The sequence below is a fragment of the Leptidea sinapis genome, chromosome 4 (assembly GCF_905404315.1).
Source record: "Leptidea sinapis chromosome 4, ilLepSina1.1, whole genome shotgun sequence".
Taxonomy (NCBI): Eukaryota; Metazoa; Arthropoda; class Insecta; order Lepidoptera; family Pieridae; genus Leptidea; species Leptidea sinapis.
The window spans coordinates 12,163,069-12,185,781 of NC_066268.1; the positions used below are offsets into that span (position 1 = coordinate 12,163,069).

The window sequence follows — 22,713 nt, forward strand, 5'->3', positions numbered from 1 at the left end:
ATTATCAAAATTCAGAGAAGACCATCAATTTAAGATAATTCCTCATCAGATTATTCCGATAGAGATTTAAAAATGAAATGCCTAAGGCTGAATAAGAATTTTTCACATCACCACTGTATCTTTTTTTTAACTTTCTTTTCCTACTCATATATTAGTAGGTGTTATCTCTTCGAGGTACATTTTGTTACCGTCTCAGTGTGGTGTGGTGACACACCACGGTGGCCTGACTGGTTGCGCATCCATGGCGTCCCAGTGAAACATAGCCCTTAATTATTTTTAAGTTTTTCTCTCTGTATCAATCATAGTTATATTTTTATGAAAGGGATACAAAATATATTGTAATGATCATTTAGCTGTTATTACGTTTAAAATGTAAGACGTAATGCAAATTAACGCTACACAGAGTTTCACAATATTTATTCGTGCTAAAAAACATCACTTTTAGCTTGTAAAATATTTCTTAAACTTAACATTATAATTAATCGTACTATACAGCTCTGTACATTTAGTTTTAAATTATGATACACTTATCTATAGACACCAGAAAAAATACTGAATACTCGTAATATGTTTAAAAATGGAATGACTCAATATATATTATAAACACAACAATTCTTAATAATTATCACGTACCATTCTGAACAAGTTGAAGTCAATAAAACTCTTACATAATTTAATATCTAAAATTTATATCTCCATTTATTTATAAATATTTCATTATCATAGATTTAACAATAAAATAAAATGAGTAACGACTTAACATAATATCGATGTGGCGATGTTGTTTCACACCACCGAGTCTTTCCTGTTCCTGGAACAAACAGAAACTCATCAATAACCTGGCTGGCCATAAAATATATTGTTACAACTTAATTTTTTTTTAAATATGTCGGCTCCATACCATTTTGCACAAAGCTGGTATGGAGACGTATATGAATAGCACTACATCAATCAATATTACTTAATGTACTCTCATAGCTCTTAAAAAGCTTAACAGGTGGTTTTTTTTATGGACAAGGACGACAAACGAGCTTTCTGGTCAACGGATGTTAAGTGGTCATACAAGTGTACACGCTTATTTTACGGTATCGTCCTAGAAACACCGCACAAGGAAACTCATCCCACAGCTTGGTTGTACGTACCTACTTTTCGGCCTCCAAGGCCCCCGCCCGAAAAGCCTTTAGGGCTATCAGTACAGAGGTAGTTTTTAGTCGGTAGGGGTCTTTACATCCGAGCCCGAAATATTGACCTCGTTTTGGGGTCTACAATGTATTTTCCTCCTCCAAAAAAAAACCTACGTAGAAGAAACCTTGAATACCGTACTGTAGACGAACGCCACACCCCCCGATAGTGGGAAGGAAATCCTCATTTGTGGTGTCTCGTGCGAAAAAATGAAATTCGGGAATCAGGCGAATCAGGAATCAGGCGAATCAGCTCGCTTCGGAACAATCCCCGTGATAAATGCGGTAGAAGACAAACAAACAACACCAAGTTATCAAGCACACACTTCACAGAGCACTGGGTCGTCGACACTTCGAGCAGCTCTGCTTCGCACGCGGTCAAAAGGTTCGAGCTGAAACTGAGGCGTGCCAGACCTGAGATGACAGCAATACTCCATTTAAATAAAACACTTATAGTCCATTCGTGATAAGAAAATAGTGACTCATCGTTGTCCGCCGGCCTAGCCACGCCCCCCAGCCTATTAGAATGCAGTAATTATTAATAAATATTGGAATTAGTAATAAAGTCGAATTCACAGTGACCAGTTGAAGTCAGATCTTGTTGTGTATTTTGCGCGTGTTACTTACACGTTAAAATTTTTGAAAATGAATACCTCGTCCATTCAAAAAAATTATAGGTGGATCAATAATTCATAGTGGAGAGAGACGCATTATTTACAATTTTTAAAAGGACTTTAAACTGAGTGATTTAAATGCGACGGTGGATTGCACAGTAATAAAAACGGCAAGTGCGTGCGGTGTGTCCGAAAATAGTGTTTATAAAATTATTAAAGAACAAGAAGATACTAACACATTCAAATCACCATCACAATTACATTATAAATTGTTTTTACATTAGTGTTTTGCGTAAAAGTTAAATTTTTTATTTTATTATATAACGTTGTTATTGAATATTAACGAATATGGCTCTATGAGCTCGGACCTTTTGCCTGTAAGATGGACGAAGAACAATTTAAGAATGTCGCAAACGTGAGACTGAGAACTTTTATTTATTATTTAATACAAAGTAGTCATAAATGAACAAACACACTTGGAGATTTTCAGAGAATATTACTGAGCAATTTGAAACATTTTTTAAACCATTCACCACGTTACTTCCGTCAGAAAAATATTCTGAGTTACCCCGAAGTCACGCCTAAAGAAGTTTTACTTCAAAAATACTATGAGCAATACTCCATATGTGGCCGTGGTGAATTAGTCAGCTGCTCGCAAGGTACAAAATGTGATTACCATATATAGTGATTGTCATGGTGCGGAGCGCGCATCACACCCACTCCGCCTCCAAGTCGCCGGTAGTTCATGGCACCACACAGCCGCCACTGGTTCGACTCCGGGTCGTACACCTGAGACATAGTACAATACAAATACAGACATCACGATCAAGACAAACCTGAGGGTTTCGCATAACAGTTGCTTAAAACGTAGTTGATTTCGGCTATCTCCGTTTTTTACAAGATTGTAGCCGTCATCTGTCAATATATCAATGTCTGCACGTTTCATACAATCGAGTGAATCTTTTTTTTTTAGAGTTTCGCTAGGCTATTTCTGCCGTGCAGAAGTAATGTTTAAACATGCTATGTTTCGGTCTGAAGGGCGCCGTAGCTAGTGAAATTACTGGGCATATGAGACTTAACATGTTATGTCTCAAGGTGGCGAGCGCAATTGCAGTGACGCTCAGAATTTTTGAGTTTTTCAGAATCCTGAGCGGCACTGCATTGTAATGGGCTAGGCGTATCAGTTACCATCAGCTGATCGTCTCGTCCCTTATTGTCATAAAAAAAGGCCGATAGTATTATAGATGAATGTGGTTGCTATGGCAACCCGTGCATTTTGAAAATAAAAAGAACAGTCATACGTCATTTCAGACAGACATAAACTAATATGATGACATCTTTTGTATTACTCATACGGGAAAAAAGTATCTTTGCGCTCTCTGTTTCGGCTGAAAAAGAGCCGTTTGCATTTTAAAATTACGCGAGTTTTATCGTTAATGAAACTGTTATTTGAGTGCGAAAAGTTTACTTGTCGCACGCAAATTATAGTTGGCACACGCAAATTTAGATAAAATTGCTAAAATAAACACAATCGAAATATCAAAACTGAATTGAGCTTGACGCGTCTGACAGTTTAATTTAATAAATAAAATTATAATATAAGTTACCAAAATTTACGAATATGGAGTCGGAAATAATACATAACTCGTCGCTTTTGTAATATAAAATTGTACTTGCAACTCGTGCGGCGTTGTCGATTGCCAACGAAAGCGAAGTTGAATGCACGAGCGAAGCGAGTTCGGTCATTCGCTTGAGTTGAGTTGCACAATATACTATTGTAATTCACAGTCATAATTTTTGTTGTTATTTTCGTACCTTCATGAATATATGATGTTTGTTGAAACTACAAAAAGTACGTAGCGAAGATATAAGAAAACTAAGTTTAACGATGCACTAACTCACGCGCTAACATTGAAGTGGCAATAGGCTGGCCACGCTACACAGCCAGAAGATGGACAATAGAGACCACCAAATGGAAAGGACCACCAGGTAAAAGAAGCACTGGTAGACCAAAGCAGCGATGGGCAGATGACATCGTGCAGGCGGTGGGGAGAAACTGGATCGATCAGGGCAAGGATAGGGAAAAATGGAAAAAATTATTAATTTTGTATGCTGCGCCCAGTGAGGAAGCTGGAGGTCCACTTGCACAAGCTCTCGGGAAGCCCAAATGATGGAAGTTTGGAGAGGAGCGCCTTGTGCCACACACGATCAAAGGCCTTCGCTATATCCAGGCTAACTGCCAGGCCTTCCCCCTTGCTTTCGATAGCCGCCGCCCATCTGTGTTAGGTATACCAGAAGATCACCTGCCGGCCGACCATGGCGAAACTCGTATTGTCGGTCGTCTATCAACTGGTGACCCTCTAGATATACCAAGAGCTGACGGCTAATTATGCTCTCCATGATTTTGGAGAGCAGGGAGGTAATAGCAATAGGCCTGTAGTTTGCCGGATCCGAACTGTCTCCTTTTTTTTTGGATCGGATGGACAGGGGCTGACTTCCATGAGTCAGGGACTACGCCTTTAGAATAAGAGTGCCGGAATAAACGCGTTAGCACCGGCGTCAACTCATATTATTATTATTTGAATAAATAAGCGATCGTACCTCGATAGACTTGAGGTAGGCGGTACCGTCGAAGCCCCCCACGGCGTACAGCTGTCCGTTGAGCACCGCCAGACCCACCCCGCTGCGCCGTGACGTCATCGCCACCACCGGCGACCACGTGTCCGTCGATGGCTCGTATCTTTAATTTACAAACAATTTTACATTACAAATTACAGTTAGCACCTTTTCTAGCACAGTTTGCGCAAGGGTTGTCATAGTTACAGTTCACAACTAAAATTTGAAAACAAAATTTCTATGAACGATGCGAGACTCGAACTCACGAGTTCGCGCGTTCCGTGCGAGTGCTCTTCTAACTGAGTAAACCGTTCGAGTGACGTATCGTCATAAAATCTTGTATGCTTTGTTCAACTCCCAGGTTGTGGCTTCAAAGGAGAACACAAAATACCAAATTTATGTGTAATACGTACACAAAGTCAAGTGTAAGTTGACGCTTCAACGGCCACTTCAGAAGTTAGAAACTTATTAAACTATCTTAATAATACCTTCATAGATTAAAAAAAGTATATTTCATATCTCACACATAACGCCCAATAGATGGATAATTATGTAAAGTAAAACGATGTAAAGTTACTCCAAGGTCACAATTACTTCTCTTACGTCAATTGCTTGTGGTTCAGTAGATATATTGAGCTACAAGAGGCTTGGTAACTGAAGTTTAATACGGATGGTCTAATAACTAGTTGACCAGCTAACGTCAGGGTGTCGAATTTGCGTGACGGTGTGCGCGCGCATCGAAAAAATTCACACCGATAATTTTTCCCTAACGCGTCAAAGTACAAAAATATATATTTGTTTAATAGTGTTTACCTTTAGTATAGAAATATTATGTAAGTATTTTAAGCTATAAATCTGAAACACGGTGCACACTGAAAATCAGTGTCGAGGCTTAGATGGCTCGACGTATACTGAGTGGGCCTCCTATTGGCACCAATAAAGTGATTGCACTGCTTCTCAATGTTTTTTCATATTCCTTTTTAAATTCCACTGGGTCTGTATTAATTATTATTCTTTATTATTGTTACACATTATGTTAAAATTATTTATTTTGTTAAAGATTCCTTTTTTTATTCCGTCACTGGCTAAGCTGCCACAAAGCACGTGGCACATGCCCGTCTTAAGCCGCCGCGCGCTATCGACGCCAATTTCAACGGGCTCGTGTTGTAACACAAACTTGTGAAGTGTTTCGTCTTGTTTATAAAAACGAACGTCAATGCTTTTGTTATTAAACAAACTAGCGCTTTGTTAGATTACATAAACAATAGATACTGCGTAATTTGAACAAATTTCGTTTAAAGTAGGGCTAAACGGCTGACCGCATTTTGACGGCTTGTCGTATCTACACAGAAAAAGTTTTAAAATTAAATATTCTTACTTTAATAGTCTGTTAAATTACCTTTCTTGTGGTATATCGTGTAGCTTGTCTTACTCTGAGTATAATTAACGAAAAAATATCTGCTACCGTTGTGTGCCAAGCTGACGTACGACGTCTGGTTTGGCACTCAACGGTAGTTTTGATAGCAGATGTCAGACGTTTGATTGGCACCTCGCGGGTTATGTTATAAATTTTGACCTATGTCCTGCAGTATAATTATGTTGCTAATAAGTTTATTATTATGCTCTCATTAGTCATTTTCATTATTATAACACTAGAAATAAAGGATTGCTTGTAACTAATTCTAGTAGGCTTCATAAGATACATAATAGCTTTAAGGGTAAATGTATACACTTTTATAATAAGGTCCCAGCCACTGTTCAGGCATTATCTATAAATAAATTTAAATGTTTTATTAGAAAATGGCTCTGTCGTAAATCCTATTACTCCACAGCTGAATATCTAAGTGATCGGACAGCCTGGGACTAGATTATGATTATTGTATAGCAATAGCAATGACAGCACAATATTGTATAATTTTATTAAGAAGAGCGCAAAAAAAGAATGCTGGGAGAGTTTCTTGCGCCGCTTCTTCTCTCTCGGAGCGCCATTTGCTTCCGAAGCGGTAGTTGTATCTAGTATATTAGAAATGACATCAAAAAGAATTCTAAAGGAATCATATTGAAAAATAAATGCCTTTTATACATTTGACTTACTCGTGTAAGACATTGACTATTTGAAGTTTGAGTGTGTTTGTTGCATCATTTTACATATTATATTGTAATTGAAATGATCTGTTAATCTTGATATAAAAGAGTGGCAATGAGTTTCTTGCTACTTCTCCTCATTAGCTCAACCCTTTACGAAGTAGCGGTACATTCAATAAGAAAAATATTTTTTAATTGACATACATAAGTGTCATTTCCGTGACCTACGTGAATAAAACTGATTTTGATTTGATTTGATTTGATAGATTTGTTTACCGTTCGGCGGAGGATAGTTCGGTGCAGTCGTCGCGTCCGCCCACTGCGTAGATCTGTCCGTCGAACACGGCGCAGCCAAGGTGTTTGCGTCGCGTCGACATAGACGCTACCGACGTCCATTTGTTCGCGCGGGGGTCGTAACGCTCCACCTGTGACACGATTCATCTTGTATATTTATCGAGTCTTAAAAGATATTTGTTATTTTTTAAAGTGATAACCCATCTGGCATTAATCGCACAAATTAAATTCGAAAACGAAATTTATGAACGATGCGGTACTCGAACCCGCTACCTCTCGCGTTCTGTGCGAGCGCTCTTCCAGTGAGCCAAGCGTTCTAGTGACGTATCGTAGATAAATCTTATATGTCACTCGCACTGGTGGCTCAAGAGCTAAACGAATTTTTTTTTTTCAAATTTAATTTGTCTTAAAAGAGATGTTTCTGTGGCCCTATCTATTGTTTAGACTACGTCTGGTGTACAAACCACGCAAAAATATGATGAAATAAATACAGAACCGTACTGTATTTGTTATTTAGATTAACTTTACTGAGATTTTGGCTAGGAACCTGATCATTTCTAAATTAATACCAACCCTCATTAGTTACACAAAATGGCGGCTACTTTTGACACTGACATTGTTATGATTGGGTACTTATTTTTGATAGGTTACTATGTATCACGCACACTAACACAAAGTGTCATACAAATCGCAAGTGTAAGACGTAGCTTGCCTAGCAAAGTATTAAACCTGGCCAGTTTTCATCGATTGTCTAACAGCGAGAGATTATCTAGACGTATAAATCATCTAAGCGTTCATGATACGGGAGTTCTCAATACTACTAAATGTTTGATGCTCTAACTTGGTTACTGTTTCTGTTTTATTTACAGCACGGTAATACTGTCATATTTGTTACTAATAGGTTATAAATTTAGCTAATAGGCATAGCTACTCAAATTTAATCTTCACATTACAATTATTAGAACCGATGAATAGGAATAATTAATTACACTTTATATATGTCGGAGAATAATAAAATGCCCGCGCCGGTCGTGCGCACTGATAAATCTTAAACAACAACAACGATATATTTAATACAATATACTTACTTAAACATACATAAATACATATAAACATACATGACTCAAAAACAAACATTCATATTCATCATATAAATGAGTGCACCTGCCGGGATTAGAAACCGAGACCTGTAGCTCAGTAGGCAGGGTCATTAACCACTGGGCTATAGGGGTCGACAATCAATTTTTAATCTATGTACATATAACAAAGGTGTCTACTACCGAGCGACTTCTGTAAGTACAACAGTGACGTTATTATGTAGAGTAGGAGTCGTTTGTACCGTGTTGAGCGGCGACTGTCCGTCGGAGCCCCCCACGGCATACAGGTAGCCTCCCAGTACCGCTACGGCCACACCGAGCCGCCGGGTCGTCATAGCTGCCACCTGTTACATAACAATTCATTTTAATATTTATTACGATAACTTATTATACGTCATAGTCATCAATAACAGTTATCATAATATTATATTTATCTAAGGTTTTTGATTGTGTTCAACATTCAACGCTGGTCAGGAAGCTATATCACTATGGTATAAGAGGATCTGCACTCGATCTTCTGATCTCATATTTGAATGATAAAATTCAGAGGGTCGAGGTGAATGGCTGGAAATTTCCTGGGACTCCTCTCGGTATGGGGGTACCACAAGGGTGTATTCTTGGACCCTACCTCTTCCTAATTTATATAAATGATCTACCTAACCTTGTAGAAAAATATTTGAATTTGAATATTGTAGCGCGTGAGTCCTTCCTCACACGCGGGTTCATCGTTGTATAATAAAATAATGTTATATTATTTATTATATTAAATATTAGACTAAAGGCTGACCGTTTTCACTTCTCATCATTTCTATTCTGTCTTATTCGATTATCTTCTCATCCACGTCAATATTTTAAATTTTAAAATTTAAAATAATATTCTATTATTTAGCTTGACGGCCAACCACAGAACAATGAGTTCTTATATGCGGATAAGAACTCCTTGTTACAATATCATACAGCTTATACTAATCATCATACAGTTATTTACAAATGTCAAAGTACCGATCCGAACCGACACGACTCACGGCCGTTCCCAATATACAGTCTATCTCTTACTTGAGATAAAAATCTTAACTATCGTTGACTTTTCTGTTCCAATAAACTCATCGACGGTAACTCACCTTATCCGTACACGCTGTCTGACAATGGGAGGACGTATAGCTTACCAGCGATAGAAGTTTGTATGGAAATAACAATTCAGCGTCCCAATATAAGGAATTTCAAGCTAAGAGCATACTCATAACTTAAAGGCTGGCAACACCTCTGTTGACCCCTGCTGTTGCGGATCCATGGGCCATTCCCTGAGCATGATGCCCGTTTGCCCCCTCTTATGTAAAAAAAAGGTACCTCTGTGGGAAAATAATTTAGAAGAATAAAGTTATAATTGTTAGGTAGTCAAGCTATATTTAAACTGATTATGCCTTTAACCATTAGTGGTTATTTACTTTTTAATAGTTTATTTATGGTTATCGAGCTTGTTTTTGAATTAGTTAATATTATACGCTGAGACTACTTCATCTAGTGTATGTTATTCTAATCTGTGATAATTCTGTTTGTTAGGAAATGTTTATGGAGGCTTTTGTTTGCGAATCTGGACGATTTTCAGCGGTATCGTCTCAGTGTGGTTCGCACTAAGCCATGTCTCGACCACAAATACAACTTTATCACACTTTTAAAATATGTTTGGCTTTGCCTAAAGTGGCAATAACTATGCGCATCATTATTATTTATTTTTATATTTTAAATTAAATAATTTTTAAAGGATCAAAATGCATGTAAGTGTAACTTTGTTATTACATTATTTTTCATAAAAGTTAAATTTTTATTATAATTTTACGTTACCTACCAACGTTTCGTAAAATTTTCAGAGGGACTGATGGTTTAGCTAAAATAATAATAAAAATGTAACTTTTACGCAAAAATAATGTTAAAACACAATTGCAATTACACAAAAATTCAATTCAAAAAGTGTTTTAATTAAATGTGTAACATCACCTTTCATCGAAAATTCTTTGGTCTTTTAATCTTTTTTTATGTAATAGAAGGACAAACGAGCGTACGGGTCACCTGTTGTTAAGTGATCACCGCCGCCCACAATCTCTTGCAACACCAGAGGAATCACAGGAGCGTTGCCGGCCTTTAAGGAAGGTGTACGCGCTTTTTTTGAAGGTGGTACCATGTCGTATCGTCCCGGAAACACCGCACAAGGAAGTTCATTCCACAGCTTTGTAGTAGTTGGAAGAAAGCTCCTTGAAAACCGCACTGTGGAGGATCGCCATACATCCAGATGGTGGGGATGATATCCTAACTTGTGGCGCACGACAGAAGTTATAAGAATACGGCGGCAAGAATCAGGTTAAGCAGCTCTTCTCTCCCCGTGATAAATGCGGTTAATATTAAGATCTGGGTTGAGTATTTCAGTGGTATATTTTACCTTGGTCCAGCGGTTGTCCTTGGGATCATATCGCTCCACGTGGTTGAGGCACTGCACGCCATCTTGTCCCCCCACCGCGTACAGAGCCCCCTCCAGTACGGCCACGCCCACCGACGTGCGGCACGACGATGTGGGAGCGACCGCGCCGCACCACTGCAACAAACAAACAAAGATAAAACCTAGTAGCATTACATCAAGATTTATTTATTTATTACATAACCATGTCCTTACAAAAATACAAGTCGCAGAATTAAACAATCCATATAACATCACAAAATTTATACATCAAAATGGACTAGAGCAATAACCGAATGGTGCCCCAGAGGAGATAAGAGGAATAGAGGAAGACATGTCATACGATGGGAGAATAAACTGAAACAGATAGGAGGACCACTATGGACTAGAGTAACAAGGAACCGGAAAGAATGGAAGATCTTGGAGGAGTCCTTTGTCGAAGGACATACAGTTAACAGAAAGAGGACACAGACTGTTTAAAAGTTACTGCAAATAATTAAGTTAATAATATAGTTATGTATGTGTATTAGCTAGTAAGTAAATTTTTGTTTTGTTAACTGTAATAAAGACTTTATTATTATTATTATAACATCACAAAACTTATACATAGACCGCACTACTCTACAATCCGCTCGTGCGTTGTGACTAACAGTGTTAATATGTTTTTGGGACCTACTAGTGAACAAGGGCCGATTCGCTTAGATTACAATTAGTTGATTACAATAATGCATGACAAAAAATAATGACTACAATAAACACAAGAAACAGGCCAATCAGGGATAGCTTCATAAACAAACGAATAGTAAAATTGTCAAAATATGTGATATTATAATGTCATTAAATCGGTAGATTTAATGACTAAGTGGTAACTTAGGGTATGTTCCGATATGCACTGCGAGCATTGTAGAAAAATTCGTTCCATTATGAACTGCCAGTATACTGCTACCCTAGGGAAATATATGACGTCATAAATCGCCGCCATATTCTACTGTGACCACTGGCGTTTTCGAGGTAAGGTACTCGCGGTACTTTGATCACGTGATCAGTCAAAACCACTCGAGTGTCTTACGTTTTATAAGCAATACCTACAGTAATCCCAAATATTTTTAATTTGACAGTACGCCAATTTTTTTAATAAACTAGAAAACTTTAATACACTCATTTGAATGCTGCGTCAAAAAATGCGGCTGACAGTATACGGGATTGCGTTCCGTTTTAAATAGTAACCAACTTAACTGGCTATAAAGGAACGGCTTCACAGTATACTAAATTGACGTCACACTGTACAGTGGTCGCAGTGCATATCGGAACATACCCTTAATTATTACATCACTACTGAAATTGTTATATTACTGTTTTGACAATACACCTGCGACATTTCACAAATATAAATGTAAGCGACACACCAAGCCACTCCTTACTGATCCGGTTTCTGTATGATCCTATAATAATATAGGATGTCGCAAGCAATAAAACACTTCTCTCTTTTATTTATTTACACACCATAAATCTCATTTTTATTAGCTTTATAGTGGGAAGTGGCAGAGCATATTACCTACCTATTTAGCGTCATTATCTACCGAAAACAACGATGGTATTACTGGTGTTTCATTAGCAAAAACGTCTTATAAATGCAAACGGTACCATAACGGTTTGGTATGGTGCAGGGTGTACCCTGAAAAGAACTATACCCGTAGAGGTGTACCTCTACGGGTATAGTTCTTTTTACAAATTGAGCCTTCCTTAAGGTTGGTGTGCAGGTCGAACCATTCGATACAAAAACTCTCGGGAACCGCATATGATTGATTTTCCGTGAGCTTAAGTGGCGCAATAAATAGTGACGTATCCTTTCATACGACAAGTGGTTCTCATACCTGCCTGCCACCTATGTGTTTTCGGTTTTCCGAATCCATAAGTTTTTCGACGCTCTCACGATGAAAGAAAACTAAGTGAGGAAAGCCTCTGAAGATATTCAGAGGTAGTGTGTAAAACTGATCAACTGAAGCTGGGGTGTTTTCACCATAAAAGGCAAACAGTAGACATAGAGTTGCTGAAAATAACTCGTCAACTCTTTTATCTATTCACCTTCGGCGGACATTCCTAGCAGCGTTATTCGATATAGATCACAGACACAACATAGATTCACTAGTGGGAGGCTCCATTGTACAGAAAACCGGCTAGATTATGGGTACCACAACGGCGCCTATTTCTGCCGTGAAGCCATAATGTGTAAACATTACTGTGTTTCGGTCTGAAAGGCAAATGAGACTTAACATCTTATGGCTCAAGGTGACGAGCGCAATTGTAATGCCGCTCAGAGTTTATGGGTTTTTCAAGAATCCTGAGCGGCACTGCATTGTAATGGGTAGGCCGTATCAATTACCATCTGAGCTGAACGTCCAGCTCATCTCGTCCCTTACTGCGCTTTTAATCATGTTATGTAGACAGTACCTGATTGGTCTGCGGGTCATACCGCTCGATGCTGTTGAGGTAGCTTTGTCCGTCGTGGCCTCCCACCGCGTACAGCAGCTCCTGCAGCACGGCCACGCCTACTCCACACCGCCGTTTGGACATGGGAGCCACCATCTTCCACTCGCCCGTACTGGGCTCGAAGCGCTCCACGCTGGCGATGGCGTCTCCGGAGCACCAACCTCCCACCGCGAATAACACCTCTCCTGGGGATAATGCAATGAAGTCAACTTTAGCAGAGGCAATATACCTTCAGAGCTGTTGACTTTTTTTATGTTTAATGAGGGGTAATTTGCAGTGTAATAGAGATTCTTGCGCAGTTTCTTATCTCTCAGAGCTCCATTTGTTTCCCAAGTGGTAATAGCAACTTAGCTGTTAACTTCAAATAGAAAATAAATTACTTACAAGGTTTAAGAAAATTTATTGAAGTAGGCGTTACTTTGCGGAAATCCATAGTAATCCAAATTATTTGAGTTTTCTTTAGGGTTAATTCCGCCAATATTTGTATTTAAACAATTCCACACGTGTTTCGTCTCTAAACGAGGCATCCTCAGGAAATATTGACTCGCCAAACTCTCGTGACCAGAGTGTGACTTGTCGACTTTTTTAAAGACAAATATTGGCAGAATTAACAATAAAGAAAACTCAAAACAATTGGATAACAAGGTTTAATTTAAATCCAAAGTTGGCCATGCTGACACCAAAACGGCAAAATTATACTTAACCCATTTTTTGTACAACTAACTAAGTGACTGACATACCTATTGTCAGAAACTCTTTAGTTAACGTCAAACAATTAAAAATGCGTTTTAACTATCAGATACTCATGTGGGTTTACCTCTTCTGGTGGGTTTTCTGGGTCGCGTCCGGGGTCCTTGCATGAGCGGCCTTTCTTGTGGAAGTAGCAGGTAGTTTTTGGCTTCATCTAACAGATCCCGGCAGGCATCATCGGATCTGATGAGGAGTTCCGAGGACACTGTGCCCACCAGGAACTTGGGACTAAGCAACGGTAGACGGACATGCTGAAGAACCTAAACAAAAATTAACCAAATATAAGTTCCAAGTTACGAACAGAAGACTGCTCCAGACTTAGAATATAGATGACCTGAGGGCCTACCATCAACTTTTATAAACAATGCGAATCCGATGCAGTTCAGTTTAGGTATCCAAACTGAATCACTAAAATTCGATTCACCATGAAGTGCCTTTTACTGAATGGCGTTTGGATCGCTTATGAAGAATGAACGAAATAAAATTACGTTTCGAAACCTAAAATGATATGATTTTAGCGGTTTTCTTGCGTAGAAAATACTAAAAATACATTTTAAAATTGCGCAATTGCGTCAAATTATAAACCATTAAGCCCTTTTTATACTTATTAAATAATAGTAATATAAATAAATATGAGTCTTCGAATTACAAATTAAATGTTTGCTTTGAAAACACCTAAGTGTTTTCGAAAAATAACGAGTTATGAACGCACCTCCATTGATGTTTGATTTGACAGGAACATAGACTACATTTTTTTTAAATGAGTTCTTGCGAACAGGCTACAGCCCGGGCCCTTACTGCCTCGCCTCGTCTTTTGTATTTTAATTTTAGGTATTTATTTTCAGTATTTTGTTTTACAAAACAGTCCAATAAAGTATTCTAATCTTATCTTTCATCAATAAAATTTTTCTTTCCTGTTTGGTTTCACTATTTTTTAAAAGTTATCTATTAATAACAGGATTCACTTTCCTTTTAGGAAGTAGCAACTTTTGTCGAATCGCTCACTTTGACACATAAGCTATCGAGTTTAGGTTGAAATAGTACCTCATGGTAGGTACGAATGAATGAACGAACTAAATCAGTTTGCGATTCAATTTCTTGATTTGACGTCAACCTAAAATGGATAGCTCTAATGACGGCGTGGTACGAAATAGCAAAGCAGTTTCTTTTAGGTTGTCAATTGAATCGCAATAAGAGTTCATGGTAGGCCCGTTGGTGTCCTGTGTTGTTTTATTTTACTTGTCTGATACGATAACACATTCATGATAGGTTTAACTGCCCTCTATCATGGGCAGCAGCATTTAGTTACAATATAATATCGTACATTTTTTTTTATTAAATAGCCCGAGGACGGTCGCTTCATTCCCAATGTGGCATCATTTAAAAAGACGGATTAGGATCGTAACAGATTTATTAGGTATTTTTCTTGGATCAAATTTTGTGTTTTCGTAAAAATAACGAGTTATGAACGCACCTCCATTGATGTTCGATTTGACAGGAACACAGACTACATTTTTTTAAATGAGTTCTTGCGAACAGGCTACAGCCCGGGCCCTTACTGCCTCGACTTTAGTATTTTCATTTTTGGTATTTATTTTCAGTATTTTGTTTTACAAAAAAGTCCAATAAAGTATTCTCATCTCATCTTTAATCAATAAAAATTTTATTTTCTATGTTTTCACTATTTTTAAATGTTATTAACAACACGATTCACTTTCCTATAAGGAAGTAGCAACTTTTTTCGAATCGGTCACTTTGACATATAAGCTATCCAGTTTAGGTTGAAATAACACCTCATGGTACGAATGAATGAACGAACTAAATCAGTTTGCGATTCAGTTGATATCATTTTTGACATTCAATTGACATCATTGCGATTTAATCAGTTTAATCAGTTGATTTGACGTCAACCTAAATTAGATAGCTCTAATCACGTCGTGGTACGAAATAGCAAAGCACTTCATGTCTGGTTGTCAATTGAATCGCAATAAGAGTTCATGGTAGGCCCGCTGGCAAACCGACAATGCGTGAAATATCTTGACGACCAATATAGCCGAATGGTTACTGACCTTGACTACTAAGCTAGAGGTCCCGGGTTCGACTCCCGGTAGGTGCAATCATTTATATGATGAATATGGATGTTTGTTTCCGAGTCATAGATGTTTTATATGTATTCATGTATGTTTAAGTAAGTATATTCTATTAAATACATCGTTGTCTTGTACCCATAGCACAGGCTATGCCTAGTTTGGGGCAAGATAATTTGTGTAAAAGTGTGTCAGCATTATTATTATTATTTATCAATGGGTGTCTTAGCTAGTTTAATATATAAGGAGCTAATTTCAAACGTGGCTGATATTTTACGACCTGTCAATCAAAATCTTTAACAGCAAAAATATATTCACTTTCCTTTTCAATCTTTCTGTAATACCGTTAGAAATATTTTCCTGTCTTGCACATTTCGTATACACATGTATATTTATTTATTTATTATAGACACTAACAAGCTATTCGAAACTAAACAAAAATAAAAAAAATATAAAACGAACATTATGAACAGAATAGCTTTCTTACAGGTATGTACAGCTCTGTTGTATTATTGAAAATAATGTTAGTACAAAAAACGCAAAGTTCTTTAAAAGTTAATTAATGTTAAAAATATAAATTATTTCTTATATTGAATATGAGTAAAACAAAGCATATATATATAATAAAACACTATTATAAATAACACTGTTGCAAAAACTTATAAATTGTAGCACCGACATCCCAAACACATCCATTGAGTCAAAATTTTTACTAAGGAGCTCATTAAATAATCTCAGAGCGCTGCAGTGGAGAGTGGAGACCAATATTAGTTATCGGAATAGCAAGATGAAAGAATTCACGAGTAATCTTTTTTGTAAATCTATCGATATCTCTAGTAAATACGGCCACTTCTTTGTCTTTTTTATGGTTAAACTTGAAAGCCTTTTTAGCAGTGGAGGCTTCTTTGCACAGGATGCCGGTAGGTGGGTAAGTACCACAGCGGCGGCCATTCTGTCATGACGCAGAAATGTGCAATATTGGGTTCTGGCTTAAAGGCCACCATAGGTAGGGAAATTACTGGGCTCACTAGCCCTGTCATACGTTTCATTAGATGTAAAATCTTATGTCTCAAAGTGATTCCGCTCAGCATTTTGCGTTTAAACGAGAATCATAGCGGCACTGCACTGCAATAACCTTGCCTGTCTTGCCAATTTTTCTGATGACAAGTCCATTAATTTATACAATGCTAGTGATAGATGATTTCATAGTGATGGATAATTTAAATCAAAAAAAACATGCCATTGAGTAAAAATGGGTGATATATTCTGACAAATAAGTGATTATTAAATTTAACATTATAATAAAAATATTTATTTATTTATAGAATTAAAAATCAAAACCAAAGCTTGAAATTAGAATCATCAAAATTTTAGTGTACTTGGTCTAAAAGTTGTCTCAAACAAAAAACAATTCTACCACAATATACACACCTACAGAACCACTATCTACTCACCTGAGCGAGATGCTGCCGCCGTTCGGCGACATTGTACTTGACCCAGGACATGACTGCCTGGAAGGTCTGCTCCTCCGAGCGCACGTTGAGCTCATCCGAGGACACTATGTCTATCAGCTGCGACGCGGGCAGCAGTAGGAACTCTTCACTCTCCATGACCTGCAAGTTTTAATATATGTATTCAGTTTGTATCAAATCAAACATAATTACTGACTGATTAAGGTGACTCATAAGAACCATGCCATTTTTGCACTAGCTGCAATACAATTTAATCTCACCAGCTTTGTTCCTGCACTTCGACTTGTTTCGGACGTTATTTCATTCATCTTACCATCAAAAAACATACACTTGACTATACTTTTTCCTAAACTCCTAAACTTATGAGGGTAGAAATAACATTTATTATATTATTACCTCTGGAAAGTTCTGTTGCGTGAACTTGTCCGCGATCCTGAGCAGTTCTCGGCAAGAGTGTGTGTCGGCAAAGGCGCGGATACCAAGACAATTGGAACAGTCCAGTTGCCGCTTGAGGAACTCGCAGCAAACGTCTTGGATCTCCTGCAGTTGTAGCAAGCACGCGGCAGGAAGCAGCGCCTGTCAATACAACAACTGTCAGCACCAGTAAATACACAATATTAATCGAACCTTCCGTAAAACCAAACTTTATAGTTACATAATACTTAGAATCGCAGATGTGCCTGAAAACTAAACCTATTAGAGAAGGAATACACGGCATGATCGCCGCAATAAACTAGAAGATAGACCAACATAATTTTTTATGACAATAAGGGACGAGACGAGCAGGACGTTCAGCTGACCATTACAATGCAATTCCACTCTGGATTCTTGAAAAACCCAAAAATTCTGAGCGGCACCACAAGATGTTAAGTCCCATTTGCCCAGTAGTTAATTAATTTGATGGACATTGCCAACTAAACATACACATAATGAATACCACTAAAAAAATACAGAAGATTCTCAAACTTGACTCACCAAAGACAACCATGCATGTTATCTGAATGGTTCCAATAATTGAACAACCGGGTAGGTCTAAGAAGCTGGGTCAGACGATCTTTTTTTTAAGTCCAATATTTTTACTTTAGTTGCAAAATAATTCTTTTTACACACTACATGCAGAGGTTAAGTTATAAATTGAAAAAAAATCATATACTGAGTTTTTGTCAACCAACCTGCACATTGCTCTCCTCCACGATAATGTGAGCAGTGTAACAGAACTCGATGAGCTGCTCCATTGCGTGCTCATCCACGTCGCGAATTGTGACCTCGGTGGCACGCGACTCCGCCAGCTCGCCAGTAAACATCGCTCGAAAGTATGGACTGCATGCTGACAGGATAACTCTGACGGAAACAGAGTCACACTAATGACCAATTGCCATGTAGTCCACGATACTATCGGGATATTTTGGGGCATCAAAATGATGTTGTGAATATTTAATTATTGCTTGATTTCTATGGAAAAAGCATTTATTTTTCTCAAATATGATTCCTTTAGAATTCTTTTTTATGTCATTTATATACTAGAAACTAATACCGCTTCGGAAACATGTGTGAGAGCGAAGAAGCAACGCTATTAACTCTCCCAGCATTCTTTTTTTACGCTCTTTTTAATAAAATATACAATACTGTACTATCATTGCTATTACTATACAATAATCATAATCTAGTCCCAGGCTGTCCAATCACTTAGATATTCAGCTGTGGAGTAGTAGGATTTATGATAGAGCCATTTTTTAATAAAACATTTAAATTTAGAGCAAAAAGAACATGAACCTACTCAAAATTTTAACTCCAACTCCTTCAAAACTTCTTTTACTTTAAAGATTTGTATTATTATGAAGTAAGAATATCACAATCATTTTTAAGATCGCAAGATCTGTTTTCTGCATTGAGTGAATTAATTTAAACCTTGAATGCGGTAATTTTATGTAGTAGCGGGTGATTGGTAATTAAAACTGACAGTTTGATTACCTGTGAGCAAAGAGTTTCCTGTTCGCAACATTGAGCACAACATCACAGAGCTCTCTATGTCGCCTCAGAGCAGAGAGCTCACCGAGAATTGCTCGGGGGTGCTTTTCTGATGTGTGGGAGAGGCGGGCACCGCCGCCGCCACCGACCCCGCCTGGTGACGCTCCCTCGCCCATTCTGTTTAGTTTCATAATATTTAGTCAAAACTTGACTAACGGCCGCTCCCAATATACTATCTACAGATAGAGATAAATTACTACCTTCTACTGTCAGTAATTACGGTCCCAATATACCCGATAAGTCATTCTTATCACCTTATATTGGGACGCGTGAATTACAATTTCCATACAAAACTTCTATCGCTGGTAAGCTATGCGTCGTCCCATTGACAGACAGCGCGTATGGATAAGGTGAGTTACGGTTGATAAGTTTATTGGGACAGAAATTTTATTATCTCAAAATTGTTTTATTTAGAATAATTTATGATTGTTTTCAATGCTAACAATTTTTGTTAAATATCTAGGTACTATTTAACAAAAATTGTAGTAGGCAGTAACACAAGACAAATTAATACTAGACAACACAGAGTGATCATATGAATTTTTAATACCTTTAATCATCTTAAAATGTATTCTATATTTTCATATAAAAATCTATCATTGCAATAGTATACATATATACCTAGAAAAATAGTGGATGCTCATAGAACATATATGTATCACAGAGGAAACTTTTCATATTATTTTTACTTTCTGACATAGTACAAAAAAAACTAAGATATATCTAACAGGAACTAGACACTCAGTAATTAGATACAAGGTAAACCAACTCAGGTATAGACTTTTATTCTACTAACTAATTAACATTACTATCATATTATTTCCTGATGGTGTCTGCATACTTTAAATAAAATCGAATATAGAGTATGAGTGCAGTAATAAATGCCATCCGGCCCGCTCGACTTCTTTACGTCCAACACCCAGCGCCGTAACCCAAGCAAAATCAGGTGTATCACGGAGATTGGAGGAGACATGGCAAGAGGCTCACCTAGTGGAAACAAAATACTGGCATATCGTCTGTTTTTTGCAGTCAGATGCTGCTTTAACTGGCTGATCGAACCAGGGCTGTGATCTGCTGCCGATCGGTACTACAGAGCTTGGTATAATATATCCATGTATGATGTGGTACACATCCCCCACTGCAAGAGCACAGGCACTGTGATCTCCTAACAGGAAACAAACATTGCACCAAGGGGAGGATGCAAAAAAGGAATGCATCCTATCCCAATCTGCTGACTTGTAGTGGCAAAAGCGGAGGGTCGCTGGTGGTCTGCTATGTGGCAGATAGTGGATAGGTAATACACTCCTGACCAGGAAATGGATGGACAATCAGTGAGTGTTGTCAATATAGACTTGATAACTATTGCAATGTGTAGTCAGCAGAAGACAATAATGATGCCATGTAGCTGTCCACATCTGGGAGCCCTACCGGTGACTCAACCAATTATTACAGACCATACTCCAATTCAAAATTATGCACAGATCACCCTACATCTGTGGTGTGTTACCCAAGCCATACCCAGCTTTTTGCCCGCTGAAATCACCTAAGACTATGATTTCAGAGGAGGGGATCTATGCAAGCACATCATCAATTGCCATTTGAATACAGCCCATGAGATGATCTTACATATACAATTACAGTAAATATGTTCCATTTTTTTTCTTTCAGTGAGCTTGTGTGGCACCCAATTCTTCCTACCTAGTATACTTAGCTGCAAATGGGTCAAAATGGTTTTGTGGTCTTTGGCTATATCATAAGTACTAAGATTTCAGTCCTTTTCCACTTTTTCAAAAATGCCATCCATTCTACATAACAGGGCCACCTGAGTGAGGTTCATTACGAATTTTTGTTGCTGCTGGTGTTGCAATCTGTCATCATCATATCATCCAAATCAGCCACATACTAATAATATTATAGCCAAAAAGTTAATATTACAAGTATAGACATCCTATATCCTACAGACGTTTTTCCCAAACCAATTTGTAAAAATAGTTTTAATATAATTTTCAGTTAAAATTATCTTAAAAACTAATAAAATTAATTGGTTACATATGTCTTGCAGCCATATCTATTTTTAGGAAATAGTTGGACAAAATTATCATGGGTGTAACAAACAACTATCCTCAAAAACACCATAGGAGTCATGCAATGCCAGCTGTTCCGGATATTTTACAAGATATAGTATTTTTATATTATGAGGGGGCAAATGGCAAGAGGCTCATCTAGTGGAAAATAAACAAAATAGAAGACTTCAATAATTTAATATTGCATGGAAGGTTCTTGATATCCATGCTACAGATAAATGTCTGTTGGCTTTGAATTCCAGTGAACAATCCAAACAATATTGCACATGCATTGATCATCATTTAAGAAACATTTTTGCAGCCGTGGATGCTTGGCAACTTCTACAATATTTGTATACTTAATAACTATGACCTTATTCTGTTATGACATTGGTGCATCACCAATAAAGTAATAGTCAGCAGGTAACATGAATACTTTCACACAACTTCAATAACAAATGATCAAGGTCATAATTTTTGAGTTACCTTTTATGAGCACGCACGTTTCCCAGCTGCAGACGCAGCGGGGGCGAAGCCCAACCCCACACGGAGTCAATCTGTGACCATGTAAATACCAAATAAACCTTACATCAATATGGTTTTGTCATTAGGTATGCTGTATAATTTTACATAATACGAAATACAGCAAATTTAAAATAAGTTAATATGCAGTGCGGTGTTGCAAGAGGAGTTCCAAGTATTTTTCTTAACCCTGCTGTTTCGTAAACACTGATAGCATTTCATAAAACTCGATAATATATGCGGAATGCGAACGTCAAGGCACTTGTAATTTCAACTTACCTTTGAAGTTTCCTTTGCACTTTACAAATAAAACCTCCCCCGGGGAGCGCAAACTTCAAGGAATGCGCTCTGGAGATTATTTAATCAACGAAACGGATTCTGCATGGATGTTTATTCACAAAAATTTATAATTTGTTTATTTTAAACACATACAAGACTTGGCCAAAGGCTCATTCATAATCTGCCAAATGTCAAATATTAAACAGTCAAATGTCATCCATGAATCATGATCTTGACAGATAATATTAAAAAAATATATCCTAGTACGTTATTTTTATTATCCCGACTGAAGTTCTAGCTTCCATGGTCATGAATTAAATAAAAAGAATAATCTGACTTTTGACTTTTGACTCAAGGGCAGCTAAGAGAAACATGGACATTTAAGTCAAAAAGTCGATTTCCAATTATACTTAGAATAGGAGAATGTTTGAAAGAGTGCTACGACCTCAATATTAACATAGTTTTAGTATGGATTCCAGGTCATTCAGGCATCCTTGGTAATGAAAATGCGGATTTCTGTGCGAGGTCATCTACTCAAACGGGTTCTCTACAATATTCAGAAATTTTCTCTCATGACATGCGCACCATCCTGAAACCCAATATGCATGAGACTTGGTCCAACATATGGCAAGTGTCCAAAACTTCTGAGGACAAATTAATTAATAATTAATCCCTCAAAAACCTTG

General features: G+C 37.6%; 1 protein-coding gene across 2 annotated transcripts; it reads right to left on the reverse strand.

The window, feature by feature from the left end:
- Window positions 1-669: 669 nt before the first annotated feature.
- Window positions 670-22,215, reverse strand: LOC126979895 (kelch-like protein diablo). Of its 2 annotated transcripts, XM_050829472.1 has the most exons (14): window positions 22,028-22,215; window positions 21,713-21,783; window positions 19,107-19,280; window positions 18,308-18,476; window positions 17,532-17,711; window positions 17,118-17,276; window positions 13,644-13,836; window positions 12,788-13,011; window positions 10,322-10,474; window positions 8,130-8,231; window positions 6,773-6,921; window positions 4,397-4,535; window positions 2,472-2,584; window positions 670-811 (listed from the first exon to the last, which is right to left on the reverse strand). In XM_050829472.1, exons 3-14 carry the CDS (start codon window positions 19,277-19,279, stop codon window positions 787-789), a joined length of 1,779 nt encoding a protein of 592 aa, XP_050685429.1. In that variant the 5' UTR covers window position 19,280; window positions 21,713-21,783; window positions 22,028-22,215; the 3' UTR covers window positions 670-786. The 2 variants fall into 2 exon arrangements, with proteins under 2 accessions (XP_050685429.1, XP_050685431.1); XM_050829474.1 differs by lacking the exon at window positions 21,713-21,783.
- Between the last annotated feature and the right edge of the window lie 498 nt (window positions 22,216-22,713).

Excerpts from the sequence above, each read along its gene's own strand:
- LOC126979895 (XM_050829474.1), bottom strand. The coding sequence starts at position 19,279 with ATGGGCGAGGGAGCGTCACCAGGCGGGGTCGGTGGCGGCGGCGGTGCC. Across the intron at positions 13,012-13,643 it reads CAGAAAACCCACCAGAAGAG|GAGAGGTGTTATTCGCGGTG; the intron begins GTAAACCCACAT and ends CATTATCCCCAG. Across the intron at positions 10,475-12,787 it reads ATGACCCGCAGACCAATCAG|TGGTGCGGCGCGGTCGCTCC; the intron begins GTACTGTCTACA and ends TGTTTGTTGCAG.